Below are 23,531 nucleotides of genomic sequence, written 5' to 3'. Positions count from 1 at the left end.
TTCACTTTGTACTTAGGACACTGGGCAGTGCACCAATGAACTGTACTACCCCAGGGATTCCAAGACAGTCCTGGAATTTTCAGGAATGCTCTGAGTAAACTTAGCTCCTCCAGAGAGCCCTTATTCAGTACATAGATGACTTACTTATCTGTAGCCTCTCATGTAAATCTTCTGTTAAGGATACTAGACAAGTGTTAAATTTCCTTAATGAGGAAGGATTTACAATGTCAAAGGAAAAGGCTCAATTGTGCAAACCTGAAGTTACTTGGGCTTTGTTCTTTCCCCTGGGGAGAAAGGAGGCTCTGACACAGTCAAGACAATTAGTTCCCTCCCTAGCCTGTCTACCAAAAACACAACTCAGGGAGTTCCTGGGATTGACTGGTTACTGTCAAAATATGGATCCCCTGACACAAGGAGCTGTCTAAGCCTCTCTATGAGGTTCTAAGGCGGGAAGAGATGAAGGAGCTAATGTAGGGTAGGAAACAAAAGCCTTCCAAACCTTGAAACAGGTTCTTTTAAATGCACCTGCCTGAAAATCCCTAATTTAAAGAAACCTTTCTTTCTATATCCTTTCATTAGGCCTACAGTTATGATCAACCTCTTGTGAATGTTTAGACCCCGCCTGTTCAAGTTCATTATTAAGTTTGTGCCTTCCAGGCTCCAGCAGTCCCACATTAAGACGATGGTGATGCAGGAATTCCAGCAATTATTGATGAAACCTGTTGACCAAGTGGCCAGAAACTTTTGACCCCTGAAATCCCTTTATTACTTCTTTTTTTGTGAGAGTCTCATTTGTTGCCCTTGGTAAAGTGCCGTGGCCTTGTAGTTCACAGCAACCTCACACTCTTGGGCTCATGCAATTCTCTTGCCTCAGCCTCTTGAGTAGCTGGGACTACAGGTGCCCACCACAACGCCTGGCTATTTTTAGAGACAGGGTCTCACTCTAGCTCAGGCTGGTCTCCATCTCCTGAGCTCAAGCAATCCACCAGCCTTGGCCTCCCAGAATGCTGGGATTATAGGCGTGAGCCACTGTGCTGGGCTGAAACCCCTTTAGAATGGGGAACCTGAGAAGGGTCCCTAATAGGTAGGCTGCTGCTCCTTTCTAACAGCAGGAAGTAGTTATGAGGGGTCAGGTCATGTCCATTTTCTCTTCAAGAAATCAGGACCATATCTCCTGGGGGTGGGGGTGGAGGGGAGGAATGAGAAGGAACACTAAGAAAGGGGCTTCAAGAGGGGTGGAAGGAAAACCTGGCCTGCTGATCCAGGAAACCTGGAGGGCCCTAGTGGATATGAAGTAACCAGTGACCAATAGAAAGAGACGATCAATAACAAATAAATAGGTAAGGACAATACTGCCTGGAGGTACAGAGAGGCCAAAGGAAGACTTACAACCAATTTCAAATGGGGTATTTAATACCCCCGGCAGGCCTTTGTCTCTGTCTCTCACCTCTTCTCTTCGGTGAGAGGGACCCACTGCAACAGCACCTGGCTAATTGTTCCATTTTTAGAAGAGATGGGGTCTTGCTCTTGCTCAGTTTATCTCCAACCCCTGAGCTGAGAGGATCCACCCACCTCAGCTTCCCAGAGTGCTAGGATTAGAGACCTGATGTATTTTGACTCCTCAGTGATTGAGTACTGTGGAGACGTGTGATGAGAGATTGGCAACTACTAAAAAATATTTCTTGTCTATTAAAAATAATCCAGTAGGACAGTGGGACTAATTTAATTACATGCCTCTATGCAATAAAATCTAAAGTAAAAAAACACAGGCAAAATAGCTTTCATTGCACTATTCACACAAATCACATCTTGCTTCAAATATTTATTTTCATGGCAAAAATATACTCATTTCACATATATTACATTCAACCATTCAAGTTTTTTTGCCCATTAAATGTACACACCTTTACAAACCAATTAAGTTTCGAATTAAACTTCTGATTATACATTTTTACATGACTGATTATGAGACAGTGGCACATAAAATTACTTTTTAAACTAGAAAATGCCAGATTAGTATTTATATTACCATTTTGAAAAAGTAGATTCCCAGTGCATTGCTTAAATTACAGGGCAACTTTCTAGAAAAATGTATTTCATATAAATTTTCTCCAAATTTTGGTTTTAGGTTTGCCAGGCATATTAACTCATATTAACATCTTTTGAAATTTTTATTTTTTATATATTTGCCATTTAGATTTTTTAAATTATGCTTTGCTAAATTTTCTATGGTTAGAGTTTGGTTTGGTTCAATAAAACAACACAGAAACATACAACAGATTTCTGGTTTGTTACAGTGTAATTCTCCCTCTGAACTAAAAAAGCTCTGTTATAAGTCAGAGTTTTCACCTCAGTTAATGGTACAATACATGAAAACATGGAGATGACTTATAGAAAATATTCATTTAACATGTAACAATATCTGCATAAAAAGCTGTTTTATATTTTAATGTAAAAAAATTACTTGAGAATACAGTAAAAAGCAACAATACTTCAGCCCAGTGCCAATCTTTTGAGTAAGATTTGACTGTATATCTGAGTTTTTTAAAAGGCTTTATATAATTACAGATTTTAATTTTTTCCCATTTTCAATGTATTACTTAGAAATTGAATCTACTGATAAATATGTAATAGCTCAAGTCTACTGGAAATTAAGCTGCTTACCCTTTTTTTCTTTTCCTAATTACATCAATTATGTTAGGATGCTTACCCTTAATATAGAAATTTAAAAAACCTAATATGGAGAGGGTCTAAACTGATCATATTAGCAAATTTTCAATAACCACTCAGAATCATCCCTCCACAATAACTATCTTCTCAATTTCTCTATTGTGCCACAGAAAACAAACCAGCAAACAAAACCAGTAGAGCTCTACCAACCTAGAAGTGGTTGCAGACTACAATGCTTTTTCTTACTTTTCTTTTACCTTTTTGGTTTATATGGCTTGAAGCATTCTGTATTCTTTTTACTCTTGTTTTAATTAAATCTGTTTTAAAAAGAAATTTGTCACCTCTGGAGAATATTCACTTGGTTCGGGCTAAACCAGGGTTGCCTGGTATTATTCCAGAAAACTACAAAACCTTACCAAAATCCTCTCAGGACACTTAGCTCTAAAATTAAATTATATTCCAATAAATATTGATAACTGTAAGTACCAAATATTTCTCATTCAATCATTAATTTCAAGTGATTCCTAATAAACTCCCAGGACAAAAAAATTTGGACACTCTGTTAGTATATTAGTTTATATTCCCCATTCATTTGTTCAGTTGATGAATGAGCCGATGGAAACAGAAAACTAGTTACAATTAAACATGTACTAGTCTCATCAACTTACCCCCCAAATTGAGGCTCAGATTCATATTCTGGCAAACCAGATAATAATCCAACCTTCTGAATTTCGTTGGCAGTAGAGATCTTTTTTTGTAGAGACAAGGTCTCACTGAGTAAACACTGCACATGTTAGTTTCACCAAGTTTTTATAGAGTCCGAATTTAAAATACACATGCACCCTTAAATGTCAGTAGTATTTGTGTTTGACAACTTAATATAGTATTTTTGCACAGTTAAAAAACCACCTGCCAGTTCAAATTGAAGGTTTTTTACACTACAATCATGCTACTTGTGTACTGCCATAGCCAGCGCAGGTATACCGCATTGTAGATTCAAAGCCACAGGATTTTACAGATTTTAAAGGGCCCTCTCATTTTATATACCACAAATCATTTAATAGAAGTTAATGAATTAGCTAACTAGTAATATACAGAAATGTGGACTAGTATGTCAGTGATACTGTTAGAAGTAAACACAATTATTCCTGTCTTGTCATCCATTTGTACTTGTTTTTAATACACTAAAGCAAAACTTAAAAGTATATGGCTACTATCCCTTTCTTAACTCATCAATGTCAGGAAATATTTAGATGTATTCTAGAGTTTTGAAAGCTAAGTATTTTTGTCAAATATACATGGGTAATTTAAACATTTTTGGAGAAATTATGTGCAGGCATACTTTACCTATATGTGACCAGCGGATAACCTTTACATATTTGCCTTTGGACTGCTGATCCCTCACCTGAGTGCTACAAACGTTAAACTTCCTTTTTGGCCCATTCTTTAACAGTTTCATAGGCAGCAACACTGCTTGCTTCATCATAAGCCCCATTCTGTTACCTACCCACGTACCACTCACCTTCCTGCAACAAACACTGGAATATTCACTTCTGTTAAGTCTTTCCATGAAACACTGACCAGTCTGACCTAAATTGCTTTCTGAGTCTTAGTGGCCACTGCCCTATAGAAGCAGAGAGAATTTATTCTCTGACCTCACCACCAGGGTACAGTAGAGAGTCAAGCTATAGACTTTCAGGAAGTCCAGAATACTGTTTAGCAATCTGATTTTATACCACAGCTTAACTTTCCAGGCCCCTAGGGTTGTATAAGCTTTGGGGGGACAAACTTAAGTTAATATCTGGAGCATCACTTACAAGGGTAAATACTGCTATATTTAAATGCAATATGCTCGCCACGGCACTCTACCGAGGGCGGTACAGTGAGACTCTGTCTCTACAAAAAAAAAAAAAAAAAGAATTTTAAATGCAATATGCAAGTGAACTTCCATAACATTTTTATTTGAGAACTACCTGAAATAGAAAACTACACCATTTCAATTCAGCCTTTATAACATCTAAAAGAAAAAAAGAATAAATAAATTAAGAAAACTACACCACTTTTAACAATCCAAGTATCCCTTTGAATATCTTCTAAAATCCAAGTTTAAAATGCAAGTTTAAAATCCAGTTTAAAATGCAAACTTTAAACTGAACTGCCTGATTTTTTGTTATTTTTCTATAAGTAATTATATAGTAGGGTATATGCAGCCCTTATCTACAGGAATTTGAAAAACTTGTTTTCTTTTGAGAAATGTTTTCCCAGGCAAATTCTTTTTTTTTTTTTTTTGTAGAGACAGAGTCTCACTTTATGGCCCTCGGGTAGAGTGCCGTGGCATCACACAGCTCACAGCAACCTCCAACTCCTGGGCTTAAGCGATTCTCTTGCCTCAGCCTCCCGAGTAGCTGGGACTACAGGCGCCCGCCACAATGCCCAGCTATTTTTTGGTTGCAGTTCAGCCGGGGCCGGGTTTGAACCCGCCACCCTTGGCATATGGGGCCAGCGCCCCACCGACTGAGCCACAGGCGCCGCCCTCCCAGGCAAATTCTTAACGGAGTTATTACTCTACTTTTGAAATGTAGAGTATTTTTTTAATCCTCAGCTTCAAAAAAGAGCTCCAGGCCTAGCACAGTGGCTCACACCTGTGGACTGCCTGAGCTCACAGGTTCAAGACCAGCCTGGGCCAGAGTGAGACCCCCATCTCTAAAAATAGCTGGGCCTTGTGGCAGGTGCCTGTAGTCCCAGCTACTTGGGAGTCTGAAGCAAGAGAATCACTTGAGCCCAAGAGTTGGAGGTTGCTGTGAACTATGACGCCATGGCACTCTAACAAGGGCAACAAAGTGAGACTCTGTCTCAAAAAATAAAAAATAAAAAAATAATAAAAGAAGAGCTCCCTGCAATTTAATTATTTTTTCAAAACAAATTTAAAACTGCAAAGGGATAATCTTAGCTTGTTCCACATGAAATCTTTTTTCTGGGAAGCAAATTCCCCTACATTTATATCCAAAATACTTCCTTTAAAAAGTCTGATTTAAGAAACAATGTACAATAAATAGCAGTTCTTGTTTCCATTTGCTCATGTAAATCTCAAACCTGCTCTTGGTTAAGTAATCAACGACCTCCTGTTTAATATATTCTACTATATATGCTTGTATATATTAAATATTGAAATTCTCTCAATATTGTGAACATTAGTATATCAACCCACTTGAAATGACGGTTTTCTTCTGATGATGAAAGCTTCATGGAAAAGCTGGCCAAGCCGTGCTGCTATCACTCAGTGCCATACCACCACACTCCTGGCTCTGGTTCTGGCTATACATTGCTTTCTGGAAGTTTCTAAGGAAGTACGGGCCCAGCTTCTGTTTAATCCTGCTGAAGATTTTTAAAGACTAAATTCTAGGGCTTTCTGAATACTTCACAGTAGATGTTCCAGAAGAAACTAATAATGACTACAAATAACATTCCAAATGATAATTCTAAAATAAATACTTTCTGTGCTCAAAACTACCAACTAAAATATTTCCCCAGAAGACTCCCACTAATCAAAAAAACTGATGCCAGAGATACCAAAAGTGATCAGTGGAAAACACTGGCTTATAACCTACTTTTTGTAGAAATGTACATTTTTATAATTTTGATATGAAATTAATATTCAGTAACTAAAAGACACTAAGGGATACATGAAGCATTATATACGTTTGGCAGATAGTAACATCTTTAATTTAGACATGGCAAACTTATGAAACCTCAATGTTCTACAGTTTGCTCTTGACAATCTCATTTCAGGGTGGCACCTGTGGCTCAGGGAGTAGGGCGCTGGCCCCATATACCGGAGGTGGTGGGTTCAAACCCGGCCCTGGTCAAAAACTGCAAAAAAAAAAAAGAAAATGACAATCTCATTTCAAACTCCAGAAATGTAGACTGATTTTTATTCAGAAATCCCTTCCTATTCACTAACTGCAATTAAGTTTATTGCATAGCTCTTAGAAGCAATGTCAAAAATGTGACATTTAAGAGTGACACTTAAACACTGTAATTTATCCCTAAGAAATTTACTTATGAAATTATTACAAGAGGAACACCAATATACCATATATTACTCTTTAATTAGATTTTTGTTTTACAATATGTTCCTGTTAACAGGATACTTCAAAATGTTTAAACCTGACGGAAATGCATTTTTTAAAAATGTACCACTGAAAGTAAAAAAAGAGCATCAGAAAAATTGCTATCTGTTTTATACGGTGTGGAGATGGGAACAATGCCATAAAACTCTATTCCATTCTTCTGGGGAGCTCTTTCTGAATATTTTCTTCACAGTAGATGTTACAGAAGAAAATGGGTCTGTCTATTGTTCTTTAAATAGAACTTCTAAAAGAATTTTAGATCTAAAATTAGTAATTTGTTCCTAAGTGAGACATGTGCCCACTTTCAATATTATTTTCATTTGTATATTCTGACTTCCCCTCTTAGATGGTTGGTTAGGCTGGCAGACATATTTAGTGATTACACAGCTTTCGAAGTTATATGAGAGATCAGAATATGCCTTACATATTGTAAGTGGGAAAAATAGCCCTAGATTTGTCATTTTGGAAGCTCTCTGTTATAAGGAACTGCCTAAGAAGGAAAAAAAAAGGATGCGTCCTCAGATAAAAGTATAAATTAACCCTTATGTACTGGACAGCAACTAAGACAAACCCATCTTAGCTTGGGGCCAGAAACACTCCTCCCTTTTATCTCAGCTTGGCTCCGTCCCCTACTGTGTGCCTAAATGGGCTGGGGAGGAAAGACTGAACAGCTAAAACTGACCCAGGAGATGAAGGAGCTAAAATTCTTTTGAATACCATAGCAACCTCAGGTAATTGCACAAATGTGGGCTGTGGTTTTGGGAGGAGAGGTGAAAACTTTTGGTAACTATTCCTTTCCTTCAACCAAAAGAAAATAAATGATAATATAAACCTGAATTTATTTATTTAAAAAAAAAAAAAGATACAGGTTTAGGTGGAAGAACTTCCAGAAAACAAAGGAAGTCACTGACAGTGAGCCGCCTTGCGTTCCTTTGGGACAGTGCTACAGGGTCAGCCCCCACCCTCCCCAGCCTACTCTCCAACGCAGCACCTCAGTGTAAGTATAGATAACACTGCACTTTGTAAAGACAAAGGCACCTGCATTCACCACCATCACACTCCACTTACTCTCATCCTAGTCATTTCACATACTCGTAATTCTTCTCTCCTCTAAAACATTCCTTCTGAAGTAGTATCTATTGTTGTTTCATCTATAAAGTAATACATATATTAAAACTCATATTTGTTTTCAATAAAAAGTGCTTGAAACTACCCTAGGCAATTGTTTTTCACTTCATTTTCAACCAAGGCAAGCTCATTTAAGTTTATGAATAATACTGAAAAACTGTGCATCGGATTATTCTCTTCCATTTTAAATAATGTGCCTTTATTCCCAACTTTCCTTTACATTAATTGACTCGTTTTTGTACCTTAATGAATGGAGCTCCTGTGTGGAAAATATAGAAACTACAATTATATAGAATTTTTAGGATAAAAAAATTTCTGGATATAAAAATGCTTTCCATGTTTTAAAATAACACTTAAAGATTTTCCTTATAGTTTTCGGTTTGGTAACAAAACCATAAAGTCCCCAAGGTTTTTTAAAAATAACAAAAGATATAATAACATGGTTTTAAATACAAAGTTATACAGGAACCACTCATATTCGTGGATCATCCCTATGGAAAGTTCAGTTTCTCACTAAGAAAATCCCTCAATATTTCAGTCATAAAATAAAATTCCATTATGAAAAACTAGTTTAAGATAGAAATCTATGCACTTTAATGATTGCCAGAATTGCCCAGCATAGCTTCAGTAAAATAGAGAATTGTATACAAAATACAATCTCCAAAATGTGTGCAAGTACTGCAAATCAGACAGACGGGAGTGGGGCAATGCCCTTGAAACACCCTTTCCCAGCACCTTTCCCAGGCAGGTAATCCCCTTCTGCAGCCTTGTGCTTTGCATATTTCCTTCAGTGCATTGCCATTCACACTGCACCATTTATGTCCCAATATAGTGTTGCCTGGATCAAGTGTCAAGGGGCAGCAAATAGGAGTTGGGCAAGTGTGAGTTAGGCAAGCACTTTTTTTTTAGCTGTAAACACTTCACATGACAGGGTCCCCATAAGAAGGGTGGGAGCTTAGATGAGCCTGGAGCTTTTCAGGAACTGAATGAGAACTCTGTACACAAATGTGTACTGGCAGAGGGTCTGCACCAGCATCATCCTCTGCTGCCTCAGCATGTCCAGCACTCTCGGGATGTCCGACACCTAGGAAGACAGAAACAGGGATGAAGGTAATGCGTTTCCCTGGGGAGAGACAGGATTGGGGGAAAGCTATGTCCTAGCAGAAATCTGGTCAGGAGATAGTCTCTTTTCTACCTTAGCATCTTCCCATGACTCCGTCCTTCTGATTCTTTTTAACCGTAAATACCATGTCCATGTGGACTACTTCTTCGAAATTCCCTGGGTGTAGCTATAAACAACCATCTCTCACCAAATACCAAGATTCAACAAAAACTCAAAACAAACAGTTATTTGGAAACTGATAAATAGCACAACATCCAAAAATTTGGAGAAATACATAATATATTTAATTAACTGTCCGACATACCACTGCAAGACCTGTCCCTCCCCCTGTATTTTTACATCTAATGCCATTGATTTTGTAATATTTTCTGTTAAGAATATGGAAAAAATAAATTATTTCCTCTATCATGAGTAAAACAAACAAACAAACAAAAAACAACAAAAACACAGTATGCTAAATGCTATCAGTATCTAACTCAGAATGTCCCACACAGGGCTACCAGACTAATTGTCCTTGAAAGTTAATAGGCATTCTAGGAAAAAGGGTTCTGAGCTCAAATTTGAAAAATACTAGATCAAACAAAATTAACCAGCTTTATTTATTACAGGACTTTTCATATTTAATATGCTCATAGACACTAAAAAGGTACAACCTTTTATAAGGAATAGTTAATAATATCTTGAGGCCTCCACCGTCCAAGAAAATGTGTTCAAAAAGAACTATTAGGTCACTATGTCTCTCTTTTCCCTAAGTTCAGGCTTAGAGTAAGAGTCATCACCTCATTGTGTTCCAGGCAGGCAATCATGATCTCTGACAAAATGACGACACCAGTCCTTCCTACTCCAGCACTGCAATGGACCAACAACGGAGGGTTGGGGCTTTTGGGTTCACTTGTACTATTTGTATGGCGTCGAACAGACTGGATCTCTTCAAGATATGCTGTGAAAAATCAAGGAAATAGGAAAATACTCAGTGATTAAATCATCATCAAACTGACAACTGAGTTTTCATGGCTCTCCACTGACTGACCATTGCCAACCAGTAAGGGCCAGCGTGGCTGGGGCAAGTTGCTACCCCTGTCTGGGCATCCCCGTTCTATCTACAAAATGAAAGGTAGGAGATCCTTGAGAGTAAGTGATGACATTCAAATGACATCTTCAAAACATCTTCTGTTAAGCCTCCTCAAAACATGTTAAACTTGTTTTATGTTAAAGCAAGTCCAAAGCTTAAATGAGACAACATAAAATACTTCAGAAACCTAAGTCTTATTCTCTAATAGCCCCAGAGGAGGATTGTCCTAGGAACAAAGACACTCACACAAAAATCCCTTGATGTCTTCTGGACAGCCATGCTCAGGCCAATCTGTGTATTGGAGATGCCAAACTGTCCTCTCCTGCCCCGTGAGAAGGTGCTTCATCTTTAAGCCCGTAGTGGCATAGCAACCAGAGTCTGTGCGGAACCGGGTTGTGATCTTAAACCTTCCATAGGTGACAGTGTTGTGCCTAGAACCAAGTCGTGGCCAATACCTAAAACTCTTCTCCCTTCCACCTTCCTGTTAAAGACAAGAACAATTAAACAACACAACCTCCAGCAGTGGGGCCCTTTCATAAAGCATCTCAAACTCATTCCCACCCTGCCCCTTTCTCAGGATTCTTCATGATTATACTAACTGTTCTTCGAAGGCTGAGAAAAATCACATAAGAGAAAATGAGTACATACCTCTTCTGCTGTCACCATTGCTATAATTGCAATTCCCTGTTCCCACACCATTTGCCAAAAATCCTGACAGGTATTCTGTAATGGTCCCTGTGTGGCAATATAATCCCATTCAATTCCACTGACAGAGATCTGAAATCAGGAAAGGTGAAAAAATACTGGTATGTATGTATGCATGCAGAGCAGTACTTAAAAAGTGAACTGCTTATTCAGCAGAATAAGGAAGACATTCAATCTTTTCCTTTATCAACACAACTTCCATTATTGACATCTTTATAAATTTATGTATGGTGAATGTGACTGGGGCAATCTGCTTAACCTTTCTGAATCTCAGTTCACATTTATAACATAAAAATATCACCTACTCTCTAAGGGCTGCTATATTTGAGCTAATGTAAGTGGTGCCTGGCACATAGTACTCACTGTGTAGCTATTATTGCTGCTATGACTTCTTATTAACCTATCAAAATCATTGTACTCCAAATTTTAAACAGCTTCCCCTCATGAAATACAAGCATGTTGGAAAAAAACATTAGCAATTAAGTTAAAAGCCTAAGCTAATATCAGATTTAGAGGGAAAATATATATCTCCCTACCTAGGGTAATCTTACCTGTAAAAATTTTTTTGAGACAAAGTTGGGTGGGGAGCAATGGCTCACGCCTGTCATCCTAACACTCTGGGAGGCTGAGGTGGGTGGATTGCCTGAGCCTAGGATAGACCAGCCTGAGCAAGAGGAGACTTGTCTTAAAAATAGCCAGGACTTGTGGAGAGTGCCTGTAGTCCCAGCTACTTGGGAGGCTGAGGCAAGAGGATCACTTGACCCCAAGAGTTTGAGGTTGTTGTGAACTATAGCGCCATGGCACTCAACCCCAGGCGACTGAGATAGACTCTATTTCAAAAAAAGAGAGAGAGAGAGCGCGCACGCATGCAATGGCATAATCATAGCTCATAAGAAATCCTGCCACCTCAGTCTCCCAGGTAGCCAGGACTCAGGCACACACTACCACCACATCCAGCTAATTAAAAAAAATTTTTTTTGTTGCTTTTTTAGAGATAGGGTCTCACTATGTTGCCCAGGTTGGTCTCAAACTCCTGGCCTCAAGTAATCCTCCCCCCTTGGCCTCCCAAAGTGCTGGGATTATAGGCACGAGCTACAGCACCCAGCCTCATCTCTAGACTTTTGAAATAAGCTCATTCTCCATAATAGTCGAGTCCTGCTCCACACACACCCTTCCTCAGGGCTGCTAGCCTCCCAGCCACAGCTCCGTATCCTCTCACTGAGCACCCACTTGGTGGCAGACATGTGGGTGGATACCAGGTTATAATAGCAAACAAGTACTAGGGAGGAAAGCTGTAATGGGAAGCTTATGGAGCAGATACCATCATTCTTTATTTAAGGGTAAGTAAGATAAGGTTCCCACAACTGGTGAGTTGGTAGACCTAGAAGTCAGACCCAAGTCTATCCAATTCTGAAACTCATACTCTTTCTACTTGTCAGACTGCCTCTGAAGATTTTTAAATATCACTATAGAACTACAATGCTATTCAATTCTTATCCATTTAGTCACAATAGACTGGTTATTCCAAAGAAATGCTTGCTTTTTTAACAAGTTATGTCCATTATTAAAAGACATAGTAGAACATGCACAAATTCCCCAAAACCATCAGGGAATACTGGCATTCACAGGTAGATGACCAGGTCTTCAGATAGGGAACAAAATATTTGTTTTCCTATCAAATATTACTTGTAAATCAAAGATGATGTGGGACAGAAGAAAAACAACACGTGTCCACAGATAAGTACTCATTTACTCACTATAAGGAGATTTTCCCTTCCCCAAAATAAAGAACTGGGGCGACGCCTGTGGCTCAGTGAGTAGGGCGCTGGCCCCATATACCGAGGGTGGCGGGTTCAAACCCAGCCCCGGCCAAATTGCAACAAAAAAATAGCCGGGCATTGTGGCGGGCGCCTGTAGTCCCAGCTGCTCGGGAGGCTGAGGCAAGGGAATCGCATAAGCCCAAGAGTTAGAGGTTGCTGTGAGCCGTGTGACGCCACGGCACTCTACCAGAGGGCGGTACAGTGAGACTCTGTCTCTACAAAAAAAAAAAGAACTGAACTAGCCAACAAGAACAAGGGGTACAATGACAGAGAAAATGTCTGGCTTTACTCAACCACCTGTTGTAAATCATCACTTGTCCATTTTAATGGGTATACTTTAACACCAGTTAAGACACCAAGAATGTACCCTGGGGAAACAACAACCTCTTAATGGGAAAACTGGATATCCACATGCAGAAAAATGGAACCAGACCCCTATTTCTCACCAAGAATATTATTCCAGTTAAATGGCATTAAACTGTTTTTTTTTTTTTTGGGGGGGGGAGGTGGGTGCGGAGCACTTCTTCAAAGAACAAAATGATATTTTAAAATGATTGTAGGTAATATGCAAAGAGAACAGATGGTACCTTCATAAGTAAAAAATCTTGTGAACACCATCAAAAAGCCCAGACACTTTTGTTACATAAAAAGGCATATAAATATATGATGAGGAAAAACTACCAATTTAGGGGCTCCTGAGAGAATTTATGAGCTAGAAAGAGTTCTTTGGCTTTAGGACAAAGTTCTAAAGCCAAGGCAAGTACGCGCTCCCTGGGTCTTGGTTACAATGTTGGAGGCAAAGGGATTTACCCCATGGAAAGTGAAGACACTGACTCTGGCTCTGTCTGATAAACACTTTTTATCTAGCACTGGGGCATGGATTTCCCAGATGTGATACACTTTATCACAATGGTTCGAAACTGCGGTGTTTATTAATAATAATAATAAGATAAAATAATTCAAAAAATGAATTTTTTTAAAATGTCTGTATTCTAAACAAACATGAATACAATTTGTACCATCTTGTAACTTTTATCAAAACTGTAGGTGTTTTTTATTATTCTTTCCACCTACCTTAATATGGGATGCATTGATGTAACCAGTATTGTTTTCTTTAGTTGGGACCAATTCCACTCTAGCATCGTCATAGGGAAGAACATCTTGGAATCGATTCCTTTCTGCATTTTCAGGGAGTCGTGCTATTGAGCACTCACCATCAACTAGCCGTTTTTTCAGAATTCTTTCATATTCTGTGAATACCATTCCCTGTTCTAACCGTTGTTCCAGAATTTTACACTGTAAAATAGAATATATGTAATACTAAAATGAAGATAGCCACATATCACAGCTGCGTTTTGACTGAACATTTGAGATCTCCTTTTCTCCTTTCTAGATTATCTAATATTGAAAATCTAGGTGAGCCAGGTGCAGTGGCTCATGCCTGTAACGCCTGTAATCCCAGCACTGTGGGAGGCTGAGGAGGGAGAATTGCTTGAGCTCAGGAATTGGAGACTTGCTTAAGAGAGTGAGACCCTGACTCCTAAAAAAATGAAAACCCAGCCCGGGGCTGTGGCAAGCACCTGTTATCCCAGTGGCTGTCAGAGGCTGAGGCAGCCGGACGCCCACATCCCAAGTCTGAGGTTACAGTGAGCTATGACACACCACTGCACTCTGCTCAGGGCATAGGGTGGGACTCAGTCTCAAAAACAACAAAAAGAAAATTCTAGGTGAAACTAAAGTTGAAATGTTACCAAGCCACAACAATATGATTTAAAAGAACAAAGACACAATTTTGTTAGTGAGAAATATATTGCAAAATTTTGTTGAAAGTTGAAAATTGGCCTAAAGCAATTTGTTGAATTTGTCTCTAAATCTGTGGTCAATTGTGTGACCTGTAACAAACAGAATTCTCCTAAAGAACAGTAAGTAAATCTAGGGCAGTACCTGTGGCTCAGTGAATAGGGTTGCCAGCCCCATAGACTGAGGGTGGCCCCGGGCAAACTGCAACAAAAAAATAGCCAGGTGTTTTGCGGGCGCCTATAGTCCCAGCTACTCGGGAGGCTGAGGCAAGAGAATCGCCTAAATCCAGGAGTTGAAGGTTGCTGTGAGCTGTGATACCACTGCACTCTACCGAGGGCAATAAAGTGAGACTCTGTCTCAAAAAAAAAAAAAAAAGAACAGTAAATCTAGAGGAAGGATAATCTCAAACATCTTTAAACAAATGCTTAATTTAAAATGTATGATATATAAAACGCTGAATGCAGTAGGAAATGGGAAACTACCTCCAGGACTCAGTTCAAAGCAAACTCAGGCCTGTGTGCTTTTGATAAAAATCACAAAAAAAGTACACCTCAGTTACAAAGGTACCTTTGAAAAACTTAGTTAACTGTTATCTAAAGATAAATCCAATATAATGAAAGCAGTCATTCTTTTCCTATGTATATTCATAAAACAAAAAAGAGCATTCAGAAACAGAAAAAAATTAATCAACATTCAAGCCACAAATCCATTAGGTCATTAGCTGTACGTTTGTCCCAATTTTGAGGCCCACATTATAAAAGTCCTTATACCTACTTATAATTATCACCTTATGTTAGAAAGTTCACCAAAATTTCACAAAGGTATTTTTTAGTAACTGCCCCCTGTCCCGGGGCAGACACAAAGCCCCGTGCGCCCCACACGTACCCTTTCATCATTCGTTGCTCTGGCAGGTACTTCCTTCCCTTCATCAGGCAAAGGCAGTCGAGACAGGGAGAGGCCGTTTAGGGCAGCCAATTTAAGGGGACCAATTTTTTTTGCGTCAAGTCGAGTCTTTTTCATACCCTGTTAAAGTATTTATATGTACATTTGAAATACACACAAATACGACCCGCTTGACAAGAAATTTCAGTAGACTTATGACTGGAAACAAACAGAGAGAGTGTGCTCCTTTGCCAACCTCCCCAGAGATTACACTCCTTCACACTATTTGTTTAACATGAGGAGGAAGACATTCTTTTTTCAAGGCCAAAGCCCTGATAAGTCTTCCAGATACAAGGTTTTGAAACTCAATTGGATACAAGGCTCTGTTGTAATGAAAGGTGAGGCTCCAGGCAAACAGCATTCCTTTTAAAATCAGACACACACACGAAAATCAGCTGTAGTCCACAAAAAAAAAGGTTTTAAATGTGATCACTTGATTATAATAATCTTTTCTAATTTTAAAATATATAAATTATTTAAACTATTCTGAAAAAATTAAATTCTTTCTGCAGCAGCCCTGTGTGTGTGCTGCCTTCCCATACCCTATTCTACATTCTACTGCAGACCTGTGGGACCTGGGCTGGATCACTATACTTCTCAAAACAGTCACATTTTTTAAACCAGGAAAATAAAACAAGGCTAAAATCTCCATTGTGACCCCAGGAGGATAGGGTGTAAGACAGCATTATCAACAGAACGCTGTCTCCTGAAAACAAGTGTTTCTAAAGCTATTCTTTCTAAGGCAAATATGTATAAGAAAGCTAAAGGTGCTTGAGTCAAACAATTTGAGGTTGCAATGAGCTATGATCATGCCACTGTACTCCAGCCTGGGGACAGAGGAAGACCTCATCTCTAAAAACTTAATTATTTAATTTTAAAAAGAATGCTAAATCTCAATAGATATTCTACCCCTCCTTAGAGGCCATAAAGATGAGTAGCTCCAATTTGGAAAAAAAAATGGTTTTCTCTGTTGTCTGATAAGTGACATGACCTTTATTCCAATTCTATAGGTCTAGAAAAGGCAATGAAACCCCACAATCAAAATAATGCAGCAAGGGCCTGGTGTAGTAACTCAGGCCTATAATCCTAGCACTCTGGGATGCCGAAGCTGGAGGATCACTTTAGTTCAGAAGTTCAAGACCAGTCTCAGCAAAAGAGAACCCCATCTCTACTACAAAAAGAAAAATTAGCCAGGCCTGTAACAGGCACCTGTGGGCCTAGCTGTTTGGGAGGCTGAGGCAGGAGCATCACTTGAACCCAGGAGTCTGAGGTTGCTGTAAAAAGTCAGGCATGTCTGCAGTCCCAGCTACTCAGGAGGCTGAGGCAGGAGGATTGTTTGAGCCCAGGAGTTTGAGGTTGCAGTGAACTATGATGATGCCATTGCACTCTAGCCCAGGCAACAGAGCAAGACTGGGAGGGAGGGAGAGAAGCAGAAAAGGGAGGGAAGGAGAGAAAGAAGGGAAGGAGAGAGGGAAGGAAGGAAGAAAAAGAGAAAAAAGATTGCCATTATAATTAAATATAAAAGTTAACCAGATTTAAGTTTTTAATTTTATAATTCATATCTAAGCATGAGCTTCTATATAATCCAGACTAGGAATGCCCCTGTAGAATCCTGGATTAAAATGCAGCCTCTGACTTCTTTCAGGCAAGTCACTTCTCTCTGATCCTCATCTAGACAGAAAGAGAGACAGACACACACTGACACACAAAAGGTTCCTGCTAAGGGTAAAATGTCATAAGTCTAATGTGTACAAAAACAGTGATGTACTGGCAACATTGAGCCACTGGCTCCAGAGGGAAAAACTTCTGATCAGAAGCTACCAATTTTCATGATGTAAATACTCCCGTCATAGCCAATATCAACTGCCAATGTGACAACAACCAGCTCGCAAGACTCCTAAAAATTTAACTGTCAGCTATTGCCAGATAGAATGAGCTGGCAGGTACTTCTCTGCCTGAAAATGACTTAAAATGCCCCATGTTGATACACAGGAATAAAGTTGATTATATCTCTAGGCAGTACAAAAGCCAGTATGTGAAGTAAGTTGCATATAGACAAAACTAGCCTCAAATATTTCTTAATCACCTCTTTATAGTACATGTACATGGGTTTTAAACACATAACTTGCACAGTGACTTGTTAGGTGAGAATCACTGCCCAAGAGGTTCAAGAAGAAAAAAGTCTTTATGTAGATGCACCAGCACCAGAACCAGTCTGTCCTTAAGATAACAATCAAGTCCCTGGAGGTGGAGATGGGTGGAGAAATCTAAGATACTCTTGTTTGCAATTATTTCACTGTTTTTAATACTAAACCATGTACAGTCAGTGTATTTGTTTGTTGTAACAAATAAGATAATGACAACCATGTTAACTATAAAAGGGTCAGAGGGTTTACATAGTAGGGGGTTGGCCTCTTCAACTCTGAGAAAGTCAGTAAATAAAATGTCTGAAGCAACCTTACAGTAATAAGTTAAAATTGACTAAGCACTTTCAATGGGCCAGAACTGCATTTTATTCCTCCAGCAACTCTCTGGGGTCGTCTCATTTACAAATGTAAAAACTGAGTCACAGAGAGATTAAATAGCTTGTCTGAAGTCATACACTACTTCTTATTATGAGGTAATTGGTGTCAAAACAATAAGAGCAATCATCCATGAAAATAAGTTATGCAAGATCATTTATTCAGAAGGCTTTATTTTCATGGCTGACCTCATGTAGGACTTAATGCCACGAATCAGGCAGAGCAGGGATGCCCATCCCTGTGTTTAGACATAGAAGCTGATGTTCTAACACAGGAAGGGTCCTGCCCCCTGAGTAGAGAACTAACATAGCAGGGTCTAGACTTAGACCCACTGTTTTTTAACTCTTAGGACCTGTACTCTTTCCCCTCGAACACAGCTGCTATACTTTATAGAGTACATGATTTTAAATGCATAACTTGCACAGTGATTTATTATGTCACTATGTCTATTCTTTAAGTAGAGTCACTTATGCAAAAGGATGGGGACCCAAAGCAAAACCTAATTACATAATTTTTTAATACTGTAGGCCTTAAAAGTCAACAAGAGGCCATGCGTGGTCTGCTATAATCCTAGCAGTCTGGGAGGCCTAGGCCGGTGAATTGTTTGAGCTCAGGAGTTAGAGACCAGCCCGAGTGAGACTCCATCTCTACTGAGAATAGAAATATTACCTAGGCATTGTGGTGGGCACCTGCAGTCTCAGCTACTCATGAAGATGAGGCATGCAGATTGCTTGAGCCCAGGAATTTGAGGTTGCTGCAAGCTGTAACCGCATAGCATTCAACCCCAGGGCAACAGAGTAAGACTGTCTTAAAAAAAAAAAAAAAGTCAATGAGAGAAAATTTGTATTTCAAGAGAACCAAATTATCAAAGTCCTCAGATTTAGCTAAACCTATCAGGCCCCATTAAAAACATAGGGATAAAATAGGCTTGACTACTAGGCTATACACAAAACAAGTATTATATGGGGAAACTACATGGGTCACATATAAAAACAATGGACAATTCTTAATGTAATGGGAAGAGTGTTAACTATAAAATGATCCTGTCCAGCTGACCCAGGAACTTAGGCAGAGATCTCTCGAAAATCCACCCACCCCTGTTCCCACCCTCAATCACTACTGCTCATCAGCCTTTACTATACATGTAAGAAAGACTGTTCACTCTGGAAAAATTAAACTTAAAATTCAGACCTAAAGCTAATTAAAAGAAAGCACATTTAAATACATGGTACTTTAGTAAGTAGTTTCCGTATATGCATATTAATCTCTTTAATAAGCACTGTAATACTATGTGAATTTTTCCTACTTATCAAGATGTTTGCAGTGTTTTAGAGGATCTCATATGCTAGGTGAGAACCACACTTGAGATGAGCCCTCAAGCGTGCATGTGCAGTCTAGTAGAGATGGAGAAGGACAGCCTGGTGACCATGGCACTGGGAGCCACTGAGAAATAGAATGAATGCCCTAGTTATGCTGGCTTGGCTTGAGTGCAGGGTGTGGGGAATGGGTGTCGGCCTCAAGAGGCCCAAAGCTTGAGCAATGCAACAAAATGATTTCGAGCAGACATACTTCAGGACAAAGCCACATTAATCAAAAATTGAGGACTCAATAGCCGGGCATTGTGGCGGGCGCCTGTAGTCCCAGCTACTCGGGAGGCTAAGGCAAGAGAATCACTTAAGCCCAGGAGTTGGAGGTTGCTGTGAGCTGTGTGATGCCATGGCACTCTACTGAGGGCCATAAAGTGAGACTCTGTCTCTACAAAAAAAAAAAAAAAAAAAAAAAATTGAGGACTCAGTTTAAAAGTTTCAGTGAAAGAATAACAAGACCTCAACAAACAATTGTTAGTTAATAAAACATCAGATACATTCTACCTCTATGTAGACTTGTTGAAGGAAAAAAAAGAACAGGTTGCATAAGTAAATATGGGTTTAAAATTCTAGTTCAGTCACTTACTAGTTATACAACCTTGGAACAGTTACTTAATACCTCATCTTATTAGTCTGTTTCTTCCTCATAAAATGGGTATAATGGGCGGCGCCTGTGGCTCAGTGGGTAGGGCACAGACCCCATATACCGAGGGTGGGGGTTCGAAACCAGCCCCAGGCAAACTGCAACAAAAGTAACGGGGTGTTGCAGCAGGTGCCTGTAGTCCCACCTACTCAGGAGGCTGAGGCAAGAGAATTGCCTAAGTCCAGGAGGTTGCTGTGAGCTGTGATGCCACCACACTCCACGGAGGGTGACAAAGTGAGACTGTGTCTCTAAAAAATCAATAAATAAACAAAAATAAAATAAAATAAAATAAAAATGGGCATAATGATGGGCTTATAAATTGGATGCAGTAAAGCACAGGAAGTGCTCTGCACAAGGTAAATGCTCTGAGATCAGAGCTTGAGATGATTATCCTTTTTTATATTTTGCTTCAAATAGGTAAGAAGTGCTTAATGCATATTTATTATACCAAACATTAAAGAGGCACATTTTCTTAGAAGGGACATTTTCCTTGAATTCTCAGTTCACTTAAAGAGACCTAAACTTCTTAGGGATTTATCTTGACAAAGTACCACCTTCCCAACTCCAGAATCACTTTCCAGTCCTTCCAGGTCACTGCCAAGATGGTCAATCTGTATCCACACAGACTCTGATCTTGAGAATTACATAAAGGACTAAAGAACACAAATGAATCCCAAACAATAAAATAAATAAATAAAAGAATTAAGAACACGTCCCTACATGCTTCTCGGACATCTCTTGAGCAAAGTGAGCAAATGCAGCCTTGAGGTTTTTTAATGGATGGCTAACAAAGCAAACCTGCTGAAGCCAGGACTTCCTTTTCCTGAATAGCATTTCATTCGCCCTTTTGTATTTCATTCCGCAAAGCCTCCTACAGTTACCTTTTAACTTCATCTAACTTATCATCTCTGGCAAAACCACCAAAATTCTAATAGATCTCTACTATTTCCAGAGATAAACTGAGGAGTTCAAAGACTCAAAGACGGACAAAAACAGATTAACACAGAGGGAGAAGGGAGGAGAAAAATGTAAAAAGAACCAAAGAACTGAGTAACTTCAGAAGGAACGCATCAAAGACAACCCAACGCCGGGTAAATGACCAGGCAGGCTGCAGGCCTTACCCCCACCGGCGGCAGGCCTTCCACCACGTTCTTCCTGCCGGAGAGGAGGTCCGACACCGGCCTCTTCTTAGGAGAGTCCCTCCTGGCGCGGTACCGCCCCGACGTGGTGAGGTCGGACTCAGACATGGAGGGCGTCAGCAGCCCGTCCCTGCGGGGCACCCGGGGGCTGGCGGCACGCGTGTGCGGCTGGGGCTCCAGCACCTGCAGGGGCCCGGCCGGGAGCGAGGGCTCCCGGGGGCAGCCTCCGGGCCGCCGGGGCGCAGCCTGTGCTCTGCTTTCCTCCTCAAAATCCTCCTCCTCTTCGCTGCTGTGTATCAGCATGGTGGCGTCTGAGAGGGACTTCTTATGGCCGTATCTCAAACCTTCCTGCTCTTCGGGCTCCTCCTGCTTCGTCCTCTCGCCGAACACGCTCTGCTGGGAGGCCGCGGAGACGGCGCGCGGGGTCACCTCGGCGGCCGACGCCGACAGGGTGCGCTCCTTGAGCCGCAGGCCCTCGAGCCCGTGCGCCAGCCCCGCCACCTCGATGCTGTTGCGCTTGTGCAGCTGGGCGCGCCGCGCGGCGGTCAGGGGCTCGCTGACCTCCTGCAGGGAGTGGGCCACCGGCAGGCTGTCCTCCTGGAACGTCTGCACTGAATGGTGCACGCGCCGCGTGATCAGGTCGGGGTTGCTGCTGCTGATGTACAGGTGGCGCGACAGGTCTGGGGTGCTATTGGCCGGCCTCGGGTATGGGTAGGGCGGCGGCGGCCGGTACACCTGCGTCTTCATGATGTTGGCGGCTGGATAGTCCTGGGCCTGCAGCTGGACGTTGGTCAGCTCAGGGACACTGACGGCGCCCACGACGGGCCTCCGCTCCGCGGGGTAGGGGTACGGGGACGGGCTGTGGAAGCTGTAGTTGAGGGTGAGCGGGTAGTGCGCCGGTGGCGAGGCCACGTGCGCATGCTCGCGGATCTCGGGCTGGCTGTAGACCAGGGCGTCTGGCCGGCTGTAGGCATAGGAGTTGCCGATGCTGAGGTTCCGCAGAGAGTGGCTCTGCCGGTCTGCGTGCACCAGCCCCCGGTTGAGCTGCTTCATCACAGTCTCATAGTCCGGGGTCGGGCGGTAGGACGGGGGTATCAGGGCGCTGTGCCTGTGGGACGGGACGTAGTCGGGTCTCATGACGTCGCTCCCAGTGATGCTGGGGTTGGAGGACATGGGCGAGGGCTGCAGGTAGGACTGAGGGTTATTTAGGGAGTTAGTGCTGTGTGCGCTGTAGACACTGCCGTTTCGGATCCGACCGTTGAGGTCCATCTGGGGTCTATCCAGACTTGTCTGAGAGTGACAATAGTATCCATTCTGGTTGGGCATGAAGAGGTTATCTGAAAAAATAATTTTTAAATGTTTTATTTTAATTGGCCTAATTAATCCACCCAAATATTGAGATAGGCCCCCTAAACTTTGAGGACATTTTTAACATAGCTTGTAAAAATCCATTCTAAAGTGATCTGGCTTTAGCCACGCTGTTGGCATGAACCCAAGCCTCAGCTTTCTCATCTATACAGAAAGTCTCTGCCTGTTCAAAGGGCACTAGTCAGGATCTGACATCCTATAAGATTAGCCAAATATAAGTCCAATGTCACAAGTATAATTCTGTCACAAAACATATCTTCTTCTGAAAGTTAAGAACTATTTTACTGGTTTGGTACCTATAGCTCAGCAGCTAGGGCACCAGCCATATACACCGGAGCTGGTGGGTTCCAATCCAGCCTGGGCCTGCCAAATAACAATAACTACAAAAAAAAAAAAAAAATAGCCGGGCATTGTGGTGGGCGCCTGTAGTCCCAGCTACTTGGCAGGCTGAGGCAAGAGAATCGCTTAAGCCCAAGAGCTTGAGGTTGCTGTGAACTGTGATGCCATGGCACTCTACCCAGGGATAACAGTGAGACTCTGTCTCAAAAACAAACAAACAAACAAACTATTTTATTAGAGACACAAATAGACTTCTGTGAATTCTAGGCAGCAATACTGTTCAAGGCACCAAGCTGCTGACTGCTTTCTCTCCCTGGGCAGGGATGTAGGCTTGCTGATGCTAAGCTAGTTCAAGCACCAACTATAAAAAATTTCATAACTGGAATTTTAGATCATTTGTATAGGTTCTTCCAGAATAAACATAAAAATTTTGGCCATAATAGTGGTAGTGAGTGATATAGCAGGGTCTAAGCTTCTCTGGCCAACAGTGTCACCAGTAGCTACACACCCCATTAGGCCAAGAGGACATGCTAAGATAAATGCAGCTGCCCTGCCCTGGCCCCCATGCTGCAGGCCCAGGGCTAACAGAATCAGGAGTGCAATCTAATTTTACCATGGCTGTGTGTGTGGACCTATTAGGGGCTAACAGGGGGCCGTGTTTTTTCCAGCCACCCTGTAGATCACTCAGTGCTGTTATTAGTGAGGATGATTTTTAACATGTCAAAGAAACTCAACAGTCAAGTCCTTTAGAGAACTGTTTCCT

The 23,531-nt window shown here is 41.0% G+C and overlaps 1 protein-coding gene across 3 annotated transcripts in view; it reads right to left on the bottom strand.

Moving 5' to 3' along the window:
* Positions 1-1,807: 1,807 nt before the first annotated feature.
* Positions 1,808-23,531, bottom strand: part of PTPN21 (protein tyrosine phosphatase non-receptor type 21) — a 93,980-nt gene continuing 72,256 nt past the window's right edge. For 2 of the 3 annotated variants that reach the window (XM_053600988.1, XM_053600990.1), the window contains 7 exons: positions 21,044-22,398; positions 15,334-15,471; positions 13,723-13,944; positions 10,772-10,900; positions 10,370-10,604; positions 9,831-9,991; positions 1,808-9,012 (listed from right to left, as the gene is read on the bottom strand). In XM_053600988.1, the coding sequence (XP_053456963.1) occupies positions 8,884-9,012; positions 9,831-9,991; positions 10,370-10,604; positions 10,772-10,900; positions 13,723-13,944; positions 15,334-15,471; positions 21,044-22,398 (2,369 nt within the window). In that variant the 3' untranslated portion in view covers positions 1,808-8,883. The remainder of the gene's footprint in view (positions 9,013-9,830; positions 9,992-10,369; positions 10,605-10,771; positions 10,901-13,722; positions 13,945-15,333; positions 15,472-21,043; positions 22,399-23,531) is intronic. The other variant, XM_053600989.1, reaches the window with a different exon arrangement.

Source organism: Nycticebus coucang, chromosome 9 (genome assembly GCF_027406575.1).
Source record: "Nycticebus coucang isolate mNycCou1 chromosome 9, mNycCou1.pri, whole genome shotgun sequence".
Classification (NCBI taxonomy): Eukaryota; Metazoa; Chordata; class Mammalia; order Primates; family Lorisidae; genus Nycticebus; species Nycticebus coucang.
This window is presented reverse-complemented; position numbering and strand designations above follow the sequence as displayed.